Genomic DNA, 20,312 nt, shown 5'->3' with positions numbered 1-20,312 from the left:
GTGCTGGAGCCAAGATGCAGTCTCAGGACTCTTCTGCCTTAATTAAAACTCACTGCTCTTTCCATGACTCTACACTACCTTTTCATAGAACTCCATGATGAGGTAGACATTCATGGCTGGCAGACTTGTGTTCTTGTTGTACTTTTCTTGGACTTCAGGGTCAGTTAACTATACCATGTTTCCATCTTCAAGTCCTAAATGAAAAGAAATCATTCAGTCCAAATAGCCAGTTAATCTTGTAGTTTTAAGTGCCAAATCAGCTTTGTCAATGTCCATCATTTGTTTTTCTCCTTTTTCATAACAGGGGGCAAGGACACCATAACTTTCAATGATTCCACTCTTCCGGTCATACAGAGGTCAAGATCCCCACTGCTGAAATTCATAGATCAGCGAGAAGAAAACAAAACATATACCAAGGATGGTGAGTACACACTGATCTCTACCTTCCCTGAACTCCTCTTATAACTCATGGACTGTACCACTCATCTTGGTTCACTTATTGTCTTATGAAACCTAAAGGCTTCACATGTGTAAGTTATTGGGAACCAAGAGGATTATAGCTAGGGGTGGGAGGTAGACAGCACTTTCCTGGTCTGGTTCTCTTCTTACATCTTTGACTGATCTTCTGTCTCTTCTGCTGGGTCCTTTCCCCCGTAAATGTTGCCCCCAAATTCTCTCCTCAGCTCTCTGTTTAGTTTTCTGTCTCAGAGATCCCATTTGCTCCTATGACTTTGTTTCTCCTTGATGTGGATACTTCTAAGTCTGTATTTCTACCTCAGATCTTTCTCCCAACTTTAGCCCTTCGTTTCTTGTCTTTTGGACATCTCTATCTGGGTATCCCACTTGGCCCATCAGACTTCGCCTCTTAAATTTCCATTTTGATATCTCTGCCCTGGATCCAAATATTCCCTTAGACTTTCTTCTTTTTGCCAGTGGTACCACTCCACCCTTCTCAGTGTTACTTCCCTGTCACAAAGCCCTAATCTAATTGGCCACATCTTATTACTTCCAACCTTTCTGTTTAAGTTAATGACATGATTTCTGTCAGCAGAAATGCCCTCTTCATCTTCTCTTGATGAAATCTTCCCTTCTCTGAATGCCTTCAGTTCAAATATTACCTCCTCCTCAAAGTCTTCCTTGTTCACCTTCATTAGAAATGATCACCTTCCTAAATTCCTAAAGCATTTTACTTATATGGCTTTGGTCTTCTGAGCCTTGTAGTATAGCTGTTTGTTTATGGTGGCAGCAATAATAATAACGATAACATGTGTAGTGCTTTAAGGTTTACAAACCTCACAATAACTGAGTAAGGTTGAAAGGACAAATATTATTATTCTCATTTTACAGATGAGGAAACTGATATCAGAGAGGTCAAATTATTTTTCTGTAATCTCACAACTAGTGTGAGAGCCAAGACTCAAACCTTGTTGGCCTGATTCTAGATCCAAGCCTCTCACTACCACACCATACTGCCATCACACAGTACACTGTATAACACGCATGCAATAAATATTGGATGGATGGATGGATGAATGGATGGATGGATGGATGGATGGATGGATGGGTGAATGAATGAATGAACTGGAAGGTCTTCAAGGATAGGGACTGGATCTTACCCCTTTGTATCTCCCAGAATACCTACCACAGTAGAACTAGTGGATGCAGAGTAGGCCCTCAATAAATACTTATTGAATTGAATCAAGTATCTTGAATAGAGAGGAAAGTGCTCTGGATCCTCACTTAGCCTCCTATTTTTAGACCTGGTTCATTGTTCCAAAAGCATTAAGTTTGTGAGGCACAAGATTGAGACATAAATGTATGATTTACTCGATCGTTACAGGAATGAATTAGTCTATCCCCTTGCACTTAGTTTTTTAAAAAAAGCTATTCAATGTGGCTTTGTAAGATTGTGTGTGTGTGTGTGTGTGTGTGTGTGTGTGACCATGTGATCGTGTGACTGTGTGACCATGTGATCTGAACATCAGGAAGAAGAGCATGGAAAGCAGGATGTTTGGCAAGTCATTTAATTGCCATGGTTCTTAGTTTTCTTATCTGTAAAATGAGGGGCTTGGACCAGTTGGCCTTGAAGGTCTCTTTTAGCTCCGAGTCTATGAATGTCCGTGTGGCTGAGAATATGGGAAAAAGTTTAGCTAATTACAGACCAGGGAATTTCAGAGGTAGTCTTCACCCGGGCTGTCATTATCCTCCCCACCAACTCCCTGTCTTCCTTGAGGCCTATGATTTGAAAGATTAGCCTGACCAACTGTGTAGTCCAGGGGTGGAGAACCTGCAGCTTTGAGGTCACATGTGGCCCTCTAGGTCCTCAAATGTGGCCCTTTGACTGAATCGAAACTTCACAGAACAAATCCCCTTGATAAAAGGATTTGTTCTATAAAACTTAAAAGTCGGTCAAAAGACTGCACTTGAGGACCTAGAAGGCCACACGTGGCCTCGAGGCCGCAGGTTCTGTACCTCTGGTATAGTGATAAAAGGAGGGTCCCTGGGCACCTGGAAAAGCAAAAGCTAAACTAGCTTTCTGTGTCCCTCACTCAGCCCCCACATCCCATCTCCACGCTTTTGTATGGGCTGTCTATGTCTAGAATGCACTTCCCCGCTTTGTATTTGTCTCATAGATTTCCTCATTTTTTTCAAGACACAAATCAAGAACCACCTGCTAGTACCCTTCCCTTCCTGACTACCTTCTATTTGTTTTATATTTTTGTGTATATATTTATCCCGTAAATACTTTAAATGAATACATGTTATACACTCTGAGCTCCTTCAGAGCAGAGATTACTTCATCTTATTGTCTTTTATCATTCTTTTGTCTTGTCCTCAATGCTAGACTGGAGTGCCTGCCACTTAGTAGGTGCTTAATAAGTGCTTATTGATTGATGGATGGATGTCTTCGTAAAGTAGCATCCATCATCCGTGTCAAGAGCTGCCTCCTCTCTCTTTGTACTCTTCCCCAGTCAGAAGCTCTGAGATGGGGCCTCGGAAGCTGAAATGTAAAAGCTGAGTGCCTGGCATTATTTTCACAAGGGAGGCTTAAGTAATCATCTGATTCCAAATGAGAGCTTCTAAAGCTCCATCATTAGCCCTCATTGTTCCAGAACCCATCCATTGTGGCTGGTCATGGTAACAAGCACACTGTTCTGTCAGCTTGTGTGTGTGATTAAATGAAACCAGAAGCAAATCTCGCCCATTTTGTGGGACAAAGTCCAAGAAAGACCAGTAAACAAAAGAGGATAACTGTCCCTTTCTGGTCACTGGAAAGAATGGGCAATCCAGATCCTAGCAGGCTGAGTGCTTCTGCCTCTGGGGTTTTCAGAGCATGAGTCTCCTTTTTCCTTTTCACTTTCTATGATCTACTTTCTTGATAGCACTTGATTGTATCGTCATTAGTTGTATTAGCATTATGTGTATTGTTATTAATAATTATTAATGATCATAATTCCCTGCATTATTGCTAATAATACACATCATAATTACTATTATTAACAATAATGTGTTTTTCCATTGTTGGCCAGCTTAGAAATTCTCTCTCATGGAAGCAGCGATTTGTGCTTTTTTTAAACAAAAAAGAAAAAAAGAAAATTCCAAAGCTTAGGAAGGACCAAGCTTCCAAAGTTACTGAATTACTGGACAGTTTTATTAGTCTCTGCAAATAAGCCAAGCTGCTTTACTGTATCTCAGTCACTGTACAATTTCTAGTGCCTTTCTTTTTGTCTTACCCCAGATTAAGGACTTGAAAATACATTTTGGGGATTTCTACAATGACAAAAGAAAGGGTCCCAAATTGTCTTTATGCATACCTCCCTGCTGCTGGGGTGTCATTTCTGCCCAGGACTGATCCGTTGTTCTGAGGACATCACTGGGATCATGAGGTTTTAAGAATCTTCTACTTGGGCCATGCAGGGTTAATGTGGAAGGCTGGCTTTTGATCACAATAGGTTGAATCTTCACTGGGGCCCAAAGATGGGGTTGGGGTGGGTGCTCACTCCCCAAGAACGACTTTCTTTTGACCTTCTCTTAGGGCTGCGGCACTTCCCAGAAAGAAAAATTGCTCTACGTGGCGATCTCAAGGGCTTGCCATTTTAAGGAGATGCATCCAACTCAATACAGAGGAGAGCAAGTCTGGAAAGATGGCACCAGGAGAACAGCAGGGACCAAAGGGCCTAAGTGTCATTTAGACCACCCTGACTCAGATGTAAATTAAGAAGAGAAGATTAATCTGACACACAGTAAAAACACATTGTAAACGGTTTAGGGGTTAGGCTTTAACTTGTAAGGTTAATTAATTTTTCCAGGGCACTGGGATATACTATTAAGTGTCCTAGAAGAAGTAATTTCAGAAAAGTAATTTCCAGGAGGAGTTTATTCACCCCGCGTTAGTGAAAAGTTTAACCTCAGAAAGTACCATAATTTACTCCCGGCAAATGAGGCTGCCCAGATGGTACCCAAACTCTCTCACTTTTCCCCAAAGTCACTGTTTTCTTTGGTTCTCTGCAGTGTCGTTGAGAGATTTTTGTTTTTAGGTGTGAAAAACAACAACAACAACAACTAAGTAGAGGTCCCCATTTCCCCCCAAATCTGACACACGTAAAATCTTAATATAGCTTATAATCAGTGTCCTTTTCCTGTAGACACACACACACATGCATATACTCATGTGCATGTGCACACACATGCATCTTCCTTTCAAGGAGATCCTATTTTAAGGGTGAACTTATATTCAAGCCAGGTTGGCACATGATCCCACCCCTCCCTTACCATAGGTGGATTTTTGTACAAGTTAGGGCTCAGCTCTTTATCCAGCAGCATCCTTGCCAGGAATTCTGTGGAAGAAACTTGGATTTTCCTTGGACAGATGGTCCTAAGTCAGCATGAAGCCCTGAATTACAGAAGAGGAAGAGTGTAAGGGGTAATCTTTCCTAGAGGAGGAGAATTCATGGCCCCATTCTTCACAAAGAGCTTCCATTTATGCATAGAAAACCTTCTACCCATTAGTAAGTTTAAATTCACTCCCAGGTTGAACCTTGTCCTTTCAACTCAGTTCAACAAGTATCAGTGAAGTGCCGACAAAGTGCAAGGCGTTAGGGATACACAAATGAAAAAAGTGACTCCTTGCTTTCCTGGGAAGTTGTGGGAGAGGGTGGGTTATCACCCAGATACAAATATGATTCAAAATTGAATGTGATAGGGTAAAAGAAAGGTCCAGGCAAGGGGCAGCTAGGTGGCACAGTGGATAGAGCACTGGCCCTGGATTCGGGAAGACCTGAGTTCAAATCCGGCCTTAGACACATAACACTAGCTGTGTGACCCTGGGCAAGTCACTTAACCCCAATTGCCTAAAAAGAAAGAAAGAAAGAAAGGTCCAGGCAAAGTGCTCTAGGAAAATTCACTTTTAGAATGCAACATGGACTCATACAGTCCTCTGTATATACTGTCCTCTGGCGACAGCTAGTCCATTTCCTTCGTTTTATGGAGTAGCAAACGCAGGGCTCAGGAAATTAAAGTGACTTGCCTACCAGCATCCATAGCACAGGGAGTAAGTCCCATTGTCCAATCTGAACCCATGTTCTTTGACTCCAAACCCAGGGCCTTTTTCGCTATAGCATGCTATCTTGAATCTCTTTTTAGCGTTAGTGGAGATAAAAACAGAATCCTTTCTGAAGGGATAATATCTAACCATATTATATCAGTATTTTACCATTTATTCTTGTTTTGTGGTGGATAGGAATCAATTTGAGTGTACTATTTCTCTGTCTATGTAATAATAATGCTAATACTGTGGAGTTCATGGTGATTGTCAATCTAGAAGTCCACTTAGAATTGTAGGATCATATGCCAGTAGAAGCTAATATTAATGTAAGGTTGTCAAGAACTTTACATTTATCTCCAATCAACAAGCATTTGTTAATTGCCTGCTCTGTGCCAGACACTGGGGATGAAAGTGCAAAGAAGGAAGCAATTTCTCCTTGCAAGGAACTCTTACAACAGCCCTGTGATTGTACTGCAATTATCCTCATTTTACAGACAAGATAACTGAGGCCCAGGGAAGTTATAAATGACTTTTCCATGATCACAAAGCAAGTTTGAGGCAGGGTTTGAACCCAAGTCTTTCTGACTCCGAGTCCTGTATGCTCTCCATTACTGAGAATTAACCTTAGAGGTTATCTAGCCATTCAGTCATAGATTTAGAGCTGGAAGGGGTATTAGAGGATTATCTAGTCCTTCCCCCTCATTTTATAGATAAAAGTGATGAGTCTCTGAGAAAGGGAAAGAGACTTGCCCAAAGTCACCTAGGCAAAGATGTGAGATTAGAGTTTGGATAGAAGTTTGCACCGTTAGAGGACACCATTTTGACTCATATGAACACATTGGTTAATCACAAGGCACCTACAGGGCCTCCTTAGTTCATTCTAATGCCTTGTCACTGTTTGGCCTTAGGATTAAAAACAAAAATCAGCTCTGAAGAAAATGGAAGATCTCCTGTTAAATGCCAGGCCCAGCTAAGAAAAGTAATTTCATTGTAATGCAATTTTTTATTGTTTAAATGTTTCATTAATGTGTTCTGGATTTTTTGTTTGTTTGTTTTGCAACTCAGTCACATCCTAATAACCTCTTGTTAAAAGAAAGGAAAACAATTAAGTATAATCAACTAGCATAGCAGTGACATCTGACTGCTTTGGGCAATATTTCACACCTGTAATCCACCACTTGTTTACATGAAGAAAGAAGGCATGTTTCATCATTGGCCTTCTTGAACCAAGATTAGCCATCATGTTTAATCATAATTTTCATGTTTTTAGTGTTAGTTTCACTTATATTGTTGCATATCATTCTCCTTACTTTGCTTTCTTTGCTCTGTATCAGTTCATACAGCTCTTTCAATATTTCTCTGATTTTGTCATGGTCATTATCAGCCATGGCATAGTGGCTACAGAACCTGCCTCAGAGTTAGGAAAAGCTGGGTTTGGATGCTACTTTTAACACATGCTGAACACATATTGAATTCATGTCTTGCTTCTGATAGCCTACATGGGTAGAAAGAATTTCCTCACCTGAAAATTATCTGTATCAATGAAATCACCACTCCTACCTCCATCCAATCCCTATCCCCATTTTTTCTTATGGAGCAATGATAATCTATTAGATTCATATGCTGCGTTTCTAGTTTGTGTGTGTGTTTGCTATAGTCCATTTAAAAATATTTATTACATCAGGGTATACCAAGAAGAAAAAATAATATAGCTCCTGACCTCAAGGAGTTTTCTGTCTAGTGGGAAGCCTTTTTTTTCAATGGGCAGAGTGGGGGGTAGGGCAGCACAGGGGCTTAGGGAAGGCTTCTGGGGTAAGTAGGAAAGAATATTAGACATTTATATGGGTAGTTGTAATAGAAAATGATTAACGATATAGGAGTGATGAGTCATAATGGCATGAGAGGTTCAAGAAGAGAGAGACCGTTCCAATGGGCTGGGGAATCGTGGAATTTTAGAGCTAGGAAAGGGTATAGCTTGATGTCATGGGCAAAGTTCTGAATTTAGAATCATAGTGGTCATAGATTTAGAGTTAGAAGGGACACAAGAGGCCATCAATTCCAATTCCTACATTTTACGAATGAGGAAACTGTGGCTGACGGTGGTTGAGTGACTTGTCCAAGGTCACACAGATAGTATACATGGGAGGTGGGATTCAAACCCAGGTCTTCTGCTTCCAGGACCAGTGTCTCTCTGCCTTACTAGGTCACTTTACAAGTCACTATCAAACTGGGCACTACAAGCCAGGTTTTCTGGCTCTAAATCCTCTGTTTCTCTTGCCCCCACACTATGCCGCTGCACAAAAGTAATGTGCACTTATAGCCGGAATAACCGAGACAGAGGTTCAAATCTTGGTTCAGCTGTTTAATCCATAAATAACTTTGGAGAATGCACGTCACTTCTCTGGTCCTCATGTGTAAAACAAGGGTGTTGGATTAGATGATCTCGGTCTAACTCAAAATAGGATAATTGATTATAAGCTGGAAGGGACCCTGGTATGATTGCTTCATTTTGCAGATGAAGAAACTGAAACCCAGAGTAGTAAGAGAAACTGCCTGAAGTTGCCCAAGTAGTAACAAATTCATGAATTTAGAGATGTAGTTGAGCTGTCATTTTTCAGACCAGAAACCAGAGAGGGGAAAGGACATGCCCATAATCTCTCATACCCCTAATTAGTGGCCCAGCTTGAAGGAGATCCCACATCTCCTTGACCGCTGTTCCTTCTAGGATCCGTTCCATGACTCCATTGCTCTTGGTGGAGGCTAAATTCACATGTTTGAGATTGGGATGAAATTAGCCCTAGGCATTCGCTTAGGGGCAAAACTCCACAAAATCTTTGTCCTCAATGTAGAAGTTTAATGGGGATGAGTGGGAACCCTGGAGATAACTTAAGACACTGAAGAGGATTATGGGCAGATGCATAAATGCTTCCTTTCCTCTATTAATAACTCAGGATTTCTGATCACTGAAGCATTTTTCTCCCTTGAATGCCAATCTTCCCCTTAGCATCTATGTCCTACCTTCTATGCCCTCACATCCCTGTTTTCCCTTTTCAAAGGTCCTATGACAGGAGACACTGGATTTTTTTTTTTAAATCACACAATAGAGACAATTCTAAAAGTGTATGTGTGGGGAAATAAAAATTTCTTTTCTTCCAGCAGTTTGATGCTGTCCTACTTCTGTTTTCAGGGGAGCAGAAGCAAAGAGATGAAAGTTCTTCTGTTACTGTGGCATTGACAGCTCCTGAGGAAGCTGCAGCCCAGCTCTCTGACAATTCCCCAGCCAAGCCCAAGTACAGCAACCAACACAGGCACTTTCATCCCTCATTACCCCAGTTAACTTCTGAGGAAGAAGAAATAAACAGGCTTGGAAGTGAAATAATTAAGCTGACAGAGGAACAGGCAGCTGAAGAACTGGAAGGGACCAGAAAAGGGAGATCCCAAGAGGGCCCAAGGAAGGGGACAGGCCTGTCCCAGATCAGAGGGACGTCCAAGCTGGAGACGCCTTTGTCTAGCCCTGATCCGTTTGGTTCCAGTGAGTCCTTGGGTTTGGGGAAGGAACAAGTCACCGAAGGCTGTGACCTGGAAGAGGAGAAAGGTGTCCCAGAGGGGAGCTGCTCAGGCATTGTGAAGACATGAAGGATAAAGGGATTGGAAATTGTAACACATGGAAGGCGCTGGGGACGACGAGAATTAAGGAACAACACATTAGAATTAACTCTCTCCTCAAATACTCCCAAGTCTGGGACTCAGAAAATCCTCTGATCCTGTTGCAAACTGTAGGTATTTTGATGACAGTACAGCTTGATTTATTAAATGCAGGTCCTCAATCTTCTCACCGTCATCTCTTACTACTGAAGATGTACTGCTGTGAACACGGGCAGGCACTGGAAATAGTGTGCACCATATGGCTGGTTTTTCCCATCCGTCTTTGTGTCGGCATTTGTTTTATTAGAGATAAGATGTTTTTCTATTAACGTTTAATGTTGTCGATCAAAATTATGGGAAGAGCTTGAAACTGATGGGCTTTTTAATCAGGTCCCCGGTATTTGTAATGATTAAGGCTGTTGGGAAGAGAGACATAATTGAGCATAATGGGTCCAAAGGGCCCACCGTGACACTTTGTCATGTCAAGGCCTTGTTGGGTGTCCTCCACAAGGATGCTCTTGGCACGGCGCCTCTAGCAATGTGTCACAGCTGGGAATGGTGGGTGGAGAAGGGCTTCGGCGGGCTTAGAGGGCTTGTTTTCCTATTCTGAATTCATACCTCTCTTTGGGATGCTTACGTTTTGGTAAATGATAATTATGCCAACTTAGGCATCGGTTAGTGCATTTTTAGTCCCAGGAGGGAAGCATGAAAGTCACAATACAGGGAAGGAAGGTCAAAGGTAGAGCCAGGGAAACATGATTCTCACCTTTCAAACTTCTCCATCTGTGTTATATTCTCATCCTTTTTGGCTCATCTGCTTTGTTGAGAAAAGACAAGAGCAAAGCTGTGTGATCCTGGGACAAATCACTTGACTTTTCCTTATCTGTAAAATGGCTGGGCAGACAAGTGCAGTGTCCTCTAAAGCCCCTTCTAGCTCTAAATCTGTGATCCCAGGATTCTACTTAGGACCCAGTTAGCTGCTTATGCAGCTGTGAAACTTGAACCCTGGGAAGAGAAGAGACACCTCCAGGATAAAGTTTATTCCCTCTAGGAAGGCCTGGGTGAGAAAAGATAGCATCTGCTTATGCTGTAGTATATAGGAAGCAGGTCACATACTCAAACAATGGAATTCCTCATGTCCCAGAGTCATTTCATTCCCCCCAGGAAGCTGAAAGTTCACCTGAAAGCCAGAGTCAGCCCCTGAGAAACCTCTTCAGAAGCTTGGATGAATAAGAGGAGCTCCCTAAATGCTTATGTTTTTATCTTCCTCCTAACCATCCTAAAAAGAGAATGTGCAGATTAAATTTATGATGCTAGCCGTGAAATCCAGAGCTATGTGGATGTGGTGGTCAGCTTGTCTTCCTGTCTCTGCTTCTGCCGAGTAATGAAGAGGACTGACTTCAGGTCCCAGGTCCACTTCCTGGGTATGTAACATAAGCAAGTCATGGTAATACTTACACAGCCTAATTCACAGAATTATTGGGAGATATGTGGCATGCCAACCTTAAAGCACTATAGAAATGGTCATTTATTATTTATTTCTCCCTTCCCTACATTTATGGCCAGTGACACTAGAGATAGGGTTAAGCCTTGGGCTTTTTTACCTACCCCATGAGAGGTTGGGTTGGTTGTTTTTTTGGGGAGGAATGCTAAATGGTCAGTAAGAAGACACCAGCCCAGTGAGGGCGTGAGAGTGGAAAGAGATGCAATAAGAGTGTGCTCAGTGACTACCTGCCTTCAATCCTGCCAGCCCCAGGGATTACTAACCCCTGCAGAGCCAGCGATCAGGTAATACTGCTGCTAGAGAGGAGAGCTATCACACACACACACACACACACACACACACACACACACACGCACGCCCTCTGCCTCACCCCACTGGGCCCCCATCCACACAACTTCCTGGGGAGGGAATTTGCCTCTGCAGCTGCAAAGCCTGCATGGGCCAGCAGCCACAGAGGTAATTTTCCTGCTGGACCCGGCCTTAACTGCCTGCAAATGTTCAGCTCTCCCAAGTAGCATTTTAAAGGCACTGAAGGAAAGCAGAGCCAAATTTAATAAAATAATAATAAAAAGAAAAGTCTCTCCTAGCCCAAGCTCCAGTTTTGACACACAGTCTGCCAGGTGCACATCTTTACAATCCATTTATAAACTCCTGGAAAACAGTTTATAATCTACTCCAACACATTGCGCTACAGTCGGAGAAGCTGAGAGGAATCCCAAGTATGAGAAGCCCTCAGTGGTGAACAGGCTGTGAATGGTGAAGGATGCTGTGTGTTACAATGACCTTGATGGCACTGGGGCCATGCTCCTGTTGGGTGCATTGCCATGACAATATTATGTATCCAGCTCCCTTACCTATCCCCAATTTGGTTTTCATGTTCCTAGACAGTAAAAAGAAAGGTTCAAACTTGCCTACACTTGGGCATTTTTTCCTCTTTTAAACCTTGTTCTAAAACCATGCCACACTGCTTTATTGGATCCACCCTATGTATTACCTTTGTCTGAAAAGCCAAAATATTGTGAGTTTCCTGGTTATTGATGTTTTGTTTTTTAAGAAAAATGTTGCTGCTTGGTCTTACCACCCAGCTGCATTCTGATATGCCCACTTTTGTCAGACAGAATGCTCCGGCCGCGTGTGGGTTGTTTCCTGTCTTTCCAGTACCGTCCAGGCACTGGAACAGGGCACACATGGAAGGATGCAACTGAAACTGATCCTTCTCATAATAAAAGCTGCTCCTTTGCTGTAATTGGCAGGCACCTGGCAGCCTTTAGGCACTGATTTCTACATGCAAGTATGTATGAGAGTTTGTGGTTCTTTAATTAAGGCCTGAGAAAATAGATCCTTTCCTTTAAAAAAGGGGGGGGAAGCTTTTCTCACCCCCTGAGACCCATTCCCATGCCACCCTTCCTTCCCCACCAAATTCTTCCCTGCCTCTCGCAAGTATTCCCTGAGGCTTTCTCTAGCCAGGAGGCACCCAGTGGCATTCAGCTTAGTCCCAGGGAAGTAGTATTAGATGCCTTTTCCCAGAGCTAGCCTTAGGCAAGATTGTGAAGGAGTGACATTTGTTTTTCCACTCTCCCCTGCTCTTCAGGTGTCCAATGAACACCCCACTTTCTAAAGTCCTTGGCAAAAAAAAATCTGATAGCAATCATTTACACTTTAGTATAAATATAATGCATGGTGTGGAGGGGAAAGCTTTTGTCCCTTATTCAAAGAATTTCAAGTATTCCTAAGGAAGCAGGGATGATGGCTGTGTGTGTGTGCATCTTAGGGAGATAATCTTTTTCTTCCCCATTCCAATCCAAAGCCAATCCAAATCTCACTTTAACAGCTGTGTCTAGGTAGAGTCATTACATCAAATGCTTCTAATTTTACAAAAAAGAAATCAAAACAAGTGTGTGTTTAAGTCCCAGTGACAAATGCAAATCTGAACTGAATGGGGCTCTCCAACAAGCTTTATTCTTCTCCTTGCTGGGATTTTGACTTGCTGTCTCTTTCTCTGATGTCTCATATTTTGTGAACTTTAAAGTGCCCAATGAATGCTGGCCATCATTATCGTCATCGTTGTCATCGTCATCACCTCTGGGACTAAAAATCTTGAAGACGTAATGCTGAATTGATAAGTCAGGAAAAGGGAAAGGAATGACTGGATAAGTTTGGCATTTTATTGTTCTACTTTGTATTATTATTGTGAGGGTGGGACCCAGACCTCCCCTCCAGAGCTTCTGGGCCCTGCCTAGCCAGCTTTTCATACCCTCTTTTCCACTCTTGAACATGAGACAGTTCCAGTTAGAAAACTCGATATCCAGCCGAAAGGCAGAGGCAACATTTTGAGGATCCCCAAACTCACAACACTTTTAGATACATGCAAATTTCCACGTGCTTTTCATTCCTGTTACCAAGTTATAAAGCAAAGAATCACTGGACAAAGAGAATTCCAAAGATCAGAGAGAGAGGTTTGGGAGACCAGTGGTGAATCTAATTAGAAATGAGAGAGAAGGAAAAAAAAATGAGAAGGTCCCCTCTCACAATGTTACAGCTGATCCAAAAAAAAAAAAAAACAAAAACAGAAAAAAGAAAAAATCTTAGTACAGCATGAAGGCAATTTAAAATGATAGATTTAGATATGCTGCCTTATTTTTCTTATCACTTCTTTCCTAAATGAGGGTTTTTTGATGTACAGGGCAATTTACAGAATACTGAAAAGTTTGACTTTCCCTAGTCTGTATGAATGCAGGAATATATTTTGGGATCTTAGCAGAGACCAATGATAACCTATTAAATTTAAAACAATTGGCTTTTTTTTTATTGGCTGCTGTTTTGTTTTATTTAAAGAAAGAAGTTCTATTTATTTTCAGACTTTGCTTTATTGGATTCTCTAATCACCATGCATCATAACTATATTTTTTGTTACCTGGAATAAAAATGGGGTAATTTTCCTGGTATAGATGATTAATTGTCTTTATTATGTGCGTCATTCTCCCTCTCCACCCTCACCACAGACTGAGCATTACTTCCAGCATATTGTAGCAATTTATCAGTTGCAATCTGTCACCTAAAATTATTTGATCATATGGTAGGCATGAAAAATATGGAGAATGTAAAGATTTTATGCATTCAGTCAAAATGCTTCAGATCTAAAATCAGATGGTTTATTTCCTGAAGTCTTTTTTCCCCTTTCAAGTTGACCAAAACGCTAGCTGATTTTCTCTATTTTCTTCTGCATATAGGCACTTCTGTATATATGCACTGAAAAGCTACACTAGGAAAAATTCACTGCAATTCAGAGAAAAGCTTATTCTAAGCATCTAAAGATAGCTTTTCTAATTATTGTCTACATTGTGTTTAAACTGTGCAAACTTGAACATTATTCTCACTTTACCAGCTGTGTCTAGGTAGAGTCATTACATCAAATGCTTCTAATTTTACAAAAAAAAAAACAAGTGTGTGTTTAAGTCCCAGTGACAAATGCAAACCCTATGAGTCAAATAGGCAAACTGATTAGCAAGCTGACTGCAAAGCCAAAACGGCTAATATCCTTAGATGAACAAAATGGATCTGAGAGAAGAGAGGAAGAAAAAAAAGCTTCCTAAGGCCAAATGGGGTCTAATGGACAGGCTTAGTGGTGCACAGACATTTTCAGTAGCATAGCCCAGCTGCCTGCCCACATCCCCCCACCCCCCATACACACACACACACACACACCCCACCACCACTGCTCCTATTGGAAAGGTAGCAGCTATATAACATATCTTAGGTCCGAGGAGAAAGCTGATGGGTATATACTTAGGGTGTCTCTTCTTTATCTAGGAGTCCCAGGTAGTTTTAAAAAAAAGAGAGTTGGGAACAATGGAAAAGGGAGATAAAAGAAGCAGTCTTTTCCCCAACCCTTCCCTTTCCCACCCCTAGAAAAAATCTGTGAGCTAAACAAAGCCATAACTAGGGTAGGGCAGTAGGATTTGGGGTTCCGCACATCCAAACCTGCAAGGTATACAAGTTCCCTAATTTCCCCATGCTTTGTTCTCCACTAGCCCTGTGAGGTATCATGCACCCCCTGTTCCCCCAGTGTGCTTTTCCCCACTGCTGTGCCCCCTTACATTTTATCTCTGCCCCTTCCTTTGAAGAGAGGGTTCAGGATCCTTCAGTGGCTCCACAGGAGCTGGAACCAGAATCTCTGGCACAGAGGCTGTACCATCTTCTGACACAGTTATACCCAGCTGGGGCAGATTGTCTCACTTTAAGCAGCAGCTAGGTGGTACAATGGATAAGAATGCCTGTCCAATGACAGGAAGACCCAAGTTCGAGTCTAACCTCAGACACTAGCTGTGTGACCCTGGGCAAGTCATTAAACCTTGGTTTCCCTTAGTTTCTTCAGTTTCAAGGTGGGGATAATAATCCTACCTTGCAGGGTTGCTTTGTGAGGATCAAATAAGATAATATTTGTAATAAGCACTTAGCACAGTGCCTGGCACATAGTAGGCACCATATAAATGCTTATCTCTTCCTCTTCCCCCCTTCTTCTGCACAACTACCTCCAGGTTGCCCTGAAAGTCAGGATTACTAGACCTTCAGAGGTAGCTAAATGTTGTATTGGCTAGAGCACTGGGCCTGGGGGCAGGAAAATCCAAGTTCAAATACTAGCCTGGATCACTGTGACCCTTGGTGAGTCACAACTCCTCTTGGCCTCAGTTTCCTTGCCTGTAAAACAGTTGCACCAACCTCCCAGAGTAATGTCCGGGTAAAATGAGATAAACCTTAAAGTTCTCTATGAACACTAGCCATTATCCTCACCATCATCATCACCTCTGAGACTAAAAATCTTCTTGAAGACATAAAGCTGAATAATAATTAAGGAAAAGGGAAGGAATGAATGAGTAAGTTTGGCATTTTCTTACTCTGCTTTCTGTGACCGTTCTGAGGATGGGGACCAGTCATACCATCCTTGACATTCCCAGACTGAAAAGCATCTAGTTTTTCTCTGAGTGCTAACTTGGTCCATAGCATGGAGTCAGGTCCAGTTCCAGTGCCAGTTCAAGCCAGTGAGAGCTGTCTGATGGAAGGAAATTAATTTCATGGCAAAGATCCTTCCTCTCCCACTGCCGTTTGGGTTCAATGAACCATTTTAAAATAACAAGTTCGAGTCAGAGGTAAAAATAACCACTGAGGACTGGGTGCTGGCTGGAGTTCAGTTTGACTCACAGCTCCCAGGTCAGTAGGAACTGGAGCAGCCTGAAACCAAGCAGTGAGAGACAGCCCAAGAAATGGTCCTTGCCTGAGGTAAATAGTCATTATCAGTATTTCTGTTTAATTAGAGTCAAAGGATACTGGCAAGAGGACAGCTCTTCTGCATATATAATCTAACTTGCAACAGGAAAACAACCCAGCAATGAAGCTGGGTCCAAATCAGCGCACCCTCTGCTCTCAGGTTTCTTACATTTGTACTTATTGTAGCATAACTTGAGAGGCAACATTGTCTTGTGAATAATAACCTATGTCATCTCTTGTCTCTGGTTCCCCTTTCTTTATTTCTTGGGCTTTGCGTAGAGCTTTCTTGTCCCACCTAGTTGGTAGCTTCCCATGTGACTGAATTAATGCAGCTGGCTCACCTCACTGTGCCTCTGCTTACCCATCCGTGAAAAGGGCCTGATAACACAGCTCTGCTGCACAGAGGCCAGAGGGGACAACTGATCAACTGGGGGAGGCTCTGTGACCCAGGAAATAGGATTTATTTGTTTGCTTGTTTGTTTATTTTTGAGGCAGTGGGGTAAAGTGACTTGCCCAGGGTCACACAGCTAGTAAGTGCCTGAGGCCAGATTTGAACTCATGAAGATGAGTCTTCCAGACGCAAGGGCCAGTGCTCTATCCACGGCACCACCTCGTGTCCCCAGGAAATAGGATTTAGAACTGGAAAAGATCTTAGAAGTCATCTCATCCAACTCCCTCATTTTGCAAATGAGAAAAAAAAATAGGCCTAGGGAGGTAAAAGACTTGCCCAAGGTAACAAGAGGCAGAGCTGGGATTTGAGCCCAAGTCTGGCATTCTCTCTGAGGCAGCCTACTCTCTGACCCCCTTATTTGAGATTGAGGATTTTGTCCAAGGCCACACATCATGTGGCTGTCAGGATCTGAACCCAAGTCCTCTGCCTCAGGTCTGCTAGGTGGCACCATTGTGCATAGAGTGCTGGCTGGGCCTGGAGTCAGGTAGACTCATCTTGAGTTCAGATCTGGATTTTGACACTTACCAGCTGTGGTGTGATCCTGAGCAAATCACTTAACTCTGGTTGTCTCAGTTTCCTCATCTATAAAACGAGCTGGAGAAGAAAATGGCCAATCACTCCAGTATCTTTGCCAAGAAAACCCCAAATGGGATCAGGAAGAATTGGACACAACTGAACAACCACCACCGTCTCTGTCTCCAAATCCCATGCCCTTTCCCCGTGGCATCTCAGTGGCCATCACCCTTCCATCTTATTCCCCTCACCTACTCCCATTGCAGTTTCAAGTGGCGGCTCTTAACTGTGCCATGACAAGATATGGTAAATCCACTCAAGTTTCTGAAAATTAGGGTGGACTGCTTGGGGGAGGAGAAATTTTGTTTGGAATACTATCTTCCTGAGGATCTGGTAAGGATCTTCGCTGTCTCCCAATGAAAGTAGTGATTAGGGGTGACTTTAAAAAATACAAAAAACAAACCTCAAACTATGTTGCAATATTGTGTTGAAGCTCCTTTATTACATGACACCTGAGCGCAGCTAAAGACCGAGCCTCATGCCAGCACTCTAAGCAGCCGGGGATGTTTGCCAGAGATGACTAACTTGACCGGGATGTGGATCAAGGGCCTGCAGGAACCCTTGCTTCAGGCAGTCTTACCCCCACGTTCTAGCCTCCTCTTTTTCCGTGAAGCATTGTCCAAGGCCTTCTTGTTCCAGAGCTCTGGCCCACAGATGCCAATGACACAGCAGGCGAGGCGCTTCCCAGCATTTCCATGCTCCAGGCTGCCCTTGTTGCCGCCTTTGCCAAGGTCATCCTCTTGCTCATGAACTACAATGGCCCTACCCAGGACAGAGTAGGGCCCGAAGAGAGAAGCTGAAACGTTGAATCGGAACTTTCTGATCTTGCCATCCTTCACGGGAAAGTTCCCAAAGTCCCCTGGGTGTTGGGGGTGGTTTACCTCATGTGGGTTATAGTGACCAGAGGTTCCATCACAGCCATTGCTGAGGTCTCCAAACTTGTGGATGTGAATAGCCCGGCAAGAGGCGTTCCTGTTATTTGTTGGAAATCCAGACAGATCAAAGAAGACATCCATCTTCCCATCTGGGTAGAGCTGTTTAAATAGGACCTGCCCGGTCACTTGGGATTTATTGGCCTCTAAAGTAGAAGAAGGCTTTACCTGGCAGTTGGCATAAACAGTGTGTTCATCTCTGCCTGAGGTGACTGGTTTCACATAGACAAGCCTATGCCACAGGTCACTGACTTTTTTCTGGATGTCATTGATCTGCTCTGCCCTCTTCAAGTTGGACTCCTCCCCAGCTAGTTCCATTGCACCATAGGACACGCAAGTGGCCAGGATGATGGTGGCACTCAGGACTGAAAGCATCATGAGGATGGCTGGGAACCTGCAAGGCACACAAGGGAGATGTCTAGCCACGTGGAGAGGAAGGAGATGGCAAAGTAAAACCATAGCATTTCAGACTAGAAAGGACCTTAGAGATTATCTAGTCTAATCTGTAAAATACAAACTCCTTTGGTGCTAAAAGCTATTCACAGCCCTCCTCCAACCTATCTGTCTAGAGTGACACGTTATTCCTCCCTTACACACACCCTCTATGTTTCAGCCAAACTGGTCTCCTTGTTTTCATACATGACATGCCATGTCTCATACCTCAGGGTTTTTGCACGGGCTATTTCTCACAATTAAAAGGCTTTCCCTCCTCTTCACCTCTTAGAACGTCTTGGGTCTCAGACCTATTGCTACATCCTACAAAAGACCTCTGTAGATTCCCCATTGATTAGTGTTTTGCCTCACTATGAGTTTGTGTTCATTTCTGATATATTTTGTGCTTATTTTTATTAATGTTGTCCCTCCCTTCTCCATTCCTGCCTCCATTTAGCTGCCCTTCCTCCCCTGGTAAAATGTAAGTTCCTTGAAGGCAGGCACTATTCTGGCTCTCTCTTGTAACCTCAGTGCCCAGCACAGTACCTGGCTCAGAGGAAATCTTTAATAAATTATCTTTGCTTTGAATTGGCTGACTCCCAGTAAGTCAGATCAAAGTTCTGAGTTGAGGACTACATGACACCTTGTGTTGTGATTTTCCCCTTTTGTGTATAGATAGGTCAGATGAATGCTCAATCCTTTAATACACTCTAAGTGCTTGGAGGGCTGAATCTCACAGAGCCTTGCATGGTGTCCTACCCATGGGAGGGGTTCAAGAAAGGTTTATTGTTGACAAAGAGACAGACTAGAAACAGTCCAATTGCTCCCCTTTCTCAGTCTCCCTACACTTTCACAGTGTGAAAGCATAATTTCTAATAGTCCCTTTAAACCCATGCTAGAAACTCTCAAGCAGGACATCAATAGTGCAAAATTTTTCTTTTAAAGAGAATTTAAATATTCTCTGAATCTTGCAATTTAAAGTCAGAAACCACTTCTCTTTCATCCCTTTACTTCTCTCCCGCCAACCCTTCCGTAGATTGAGAACTCTAAGGGACCTTAGAAGTCATGTAGTGCAATCCTCTCATTTTACAGATAGGAAAGCTGAGTCCCAGAAAAGGTTAAATGGTCGCACAAGTAGAAGTGACAGAGCTAGGATTTTAACCTGATTTCTTTGATTCCAGATCTAGCTGTCTTTTCCATTGAACCATGCTGCCTTCCCACTCTCCCTTTCCCAACGTCTTCAAAAATTAGATTGCAATCATCTTAAGTTAACTTTGTTTCTCAGAGTATCAAAAAGATGCTTCCTTCCACATTCCTCCCCATTCACACACACAGACACACACACACACATCTGCACAGATCCCTCTCATAAAGTCTTGTCTAAGGAAATATAAATTATCTGTAACTTACTATCTTTCCAGCTTTTTGGGTTCCTTCTCTCCTCTTACGGATCAATGTTTTTTCAAAACAGTGAAGGCTGAGCCACAACTCTGTGTCTGAGATCTAGGCTGAGTCTTACAGGGGACTGACAAGCTGTTTATAAAAGTTCAGGAATGACCAGCCCAGGGGAGTGGTCAGGAGGCAAAGCAGGGAAAGTATGTTTGAGCCAGTTTAAGGAAGGGCAGGCAACTCAAATCTGCTGCTGGCCGGTTTCCATTTGTTGGTCCCCTCTGCTCCCTCCCTAACTGCAACCCCACCTCCTATCCCCATTCCTCTGCTAAGAGCCTGTTTACCAAAAATCTTCCTTCTCATGGCCACTGGTTGGGACATCTACTGCCGGGGAGGCTGACCTTCAGTGCAAAGGGGGTAAAAATAGCAAAAGTGAAGTATGCTGCTCTGAGAAGTAGACAATAGTCTCTATTGAGTAGTCCTTTCCTTTCCACTAGATTCTTTAGTAGCTGAGTTATTTTTGTTGGATGTTGCTTCCTAATGTGGAAATGGGGATCTCAGGGTCTGTAGGTGACA

At 42.9% G+C, this 20,312-nt stretch overlaps 2 protein-coding genes across 4 annotated transcripts in view; one reads left to right on the top strand and one right to left on the bottom strand.

Annotated features, from left to right (window-relative positions):
- CCDC149 (coiled-coil domain containing 149) overlaps nucleotides 1-9,965 on the top strand; it is a 144,351-nt gene extending 134,386 nt beyond the window's left edge. For 2 of the 3 annotated variants that reach the window (XM_027836306.1, XM_027836305.1), the window contains exons 11-12: nucleotides 305-421; nucleotides 8,733-9,965. In XM_027836306.1, coding sequence (XP_027692107.1) covers nucleotides 305-421; nucleotides 8,733-9,181 — 566 coding nt within the window. In that variant the 3' untranslated portion in view covers nucleotides 9,182-9,965. The remainder of the gene's footprint in view (nucleotides 1-304; nucleotides 422-8,732) is intronic. The other variant, XM_027836307.1, reaches the window with a different exon arrangement.
- A 7,435-nt stretch (nucleotides 9,966-17,400) lies between these two features.
- Nucleotides 17,401-19,916, bottom strand: SOD3 (superoxide dismutase 3). The gene is made up of 2 exons (XM_027836349.1): nucleotides 19,758-19,916; nucleotides 17,401-18,309 (listed from the first exon to the last, which is right to left on the bottom strand). Exon 2 carries the CDS (start codon nucleotides 18,291-18,293, stop codon nucleotides 17,550-17,552), a length of 744 nt encoding a protein of 247 aa, XP_027692150.1. The 5' UTR covers nucleotides 18,294-18,309; nucleotides 19,758-19,916; the 3' UTR covers nucleotides 17,401-17,549.
- Nucleotides 19,917-20,312: the final 396 nt, after the last annotated feature.

This window comes from Vombatus ursinus, unplaced genomic scaffold, assembly GCF_900497805.2.
Source record: "Vombatus ursinus unplaced genomic scaffold, bare-nosed wombat genome assembly UNPS02014818.1, whole genome shotgun sequence".
Lineage (NCBI taxonomy): Eukaryota > Metazoa > Chordata > Mammalia > Diprotodontia > Vombatidae > Vombatus > Vombatus ursinus.
This window is presented reverse-complemented; position numbering and strand designations above follow the sequence as displayed.

Bases quoted from the DNA above. Each gene is read 5' to 3' on its own strand.
- SOD3 (XM_027836349.1), bottom strand. From the start codon at position 18,293: ATGATGCTTTCAGTCCTGAGTGCCACCATCATCCTGGCCACTTGCGTG.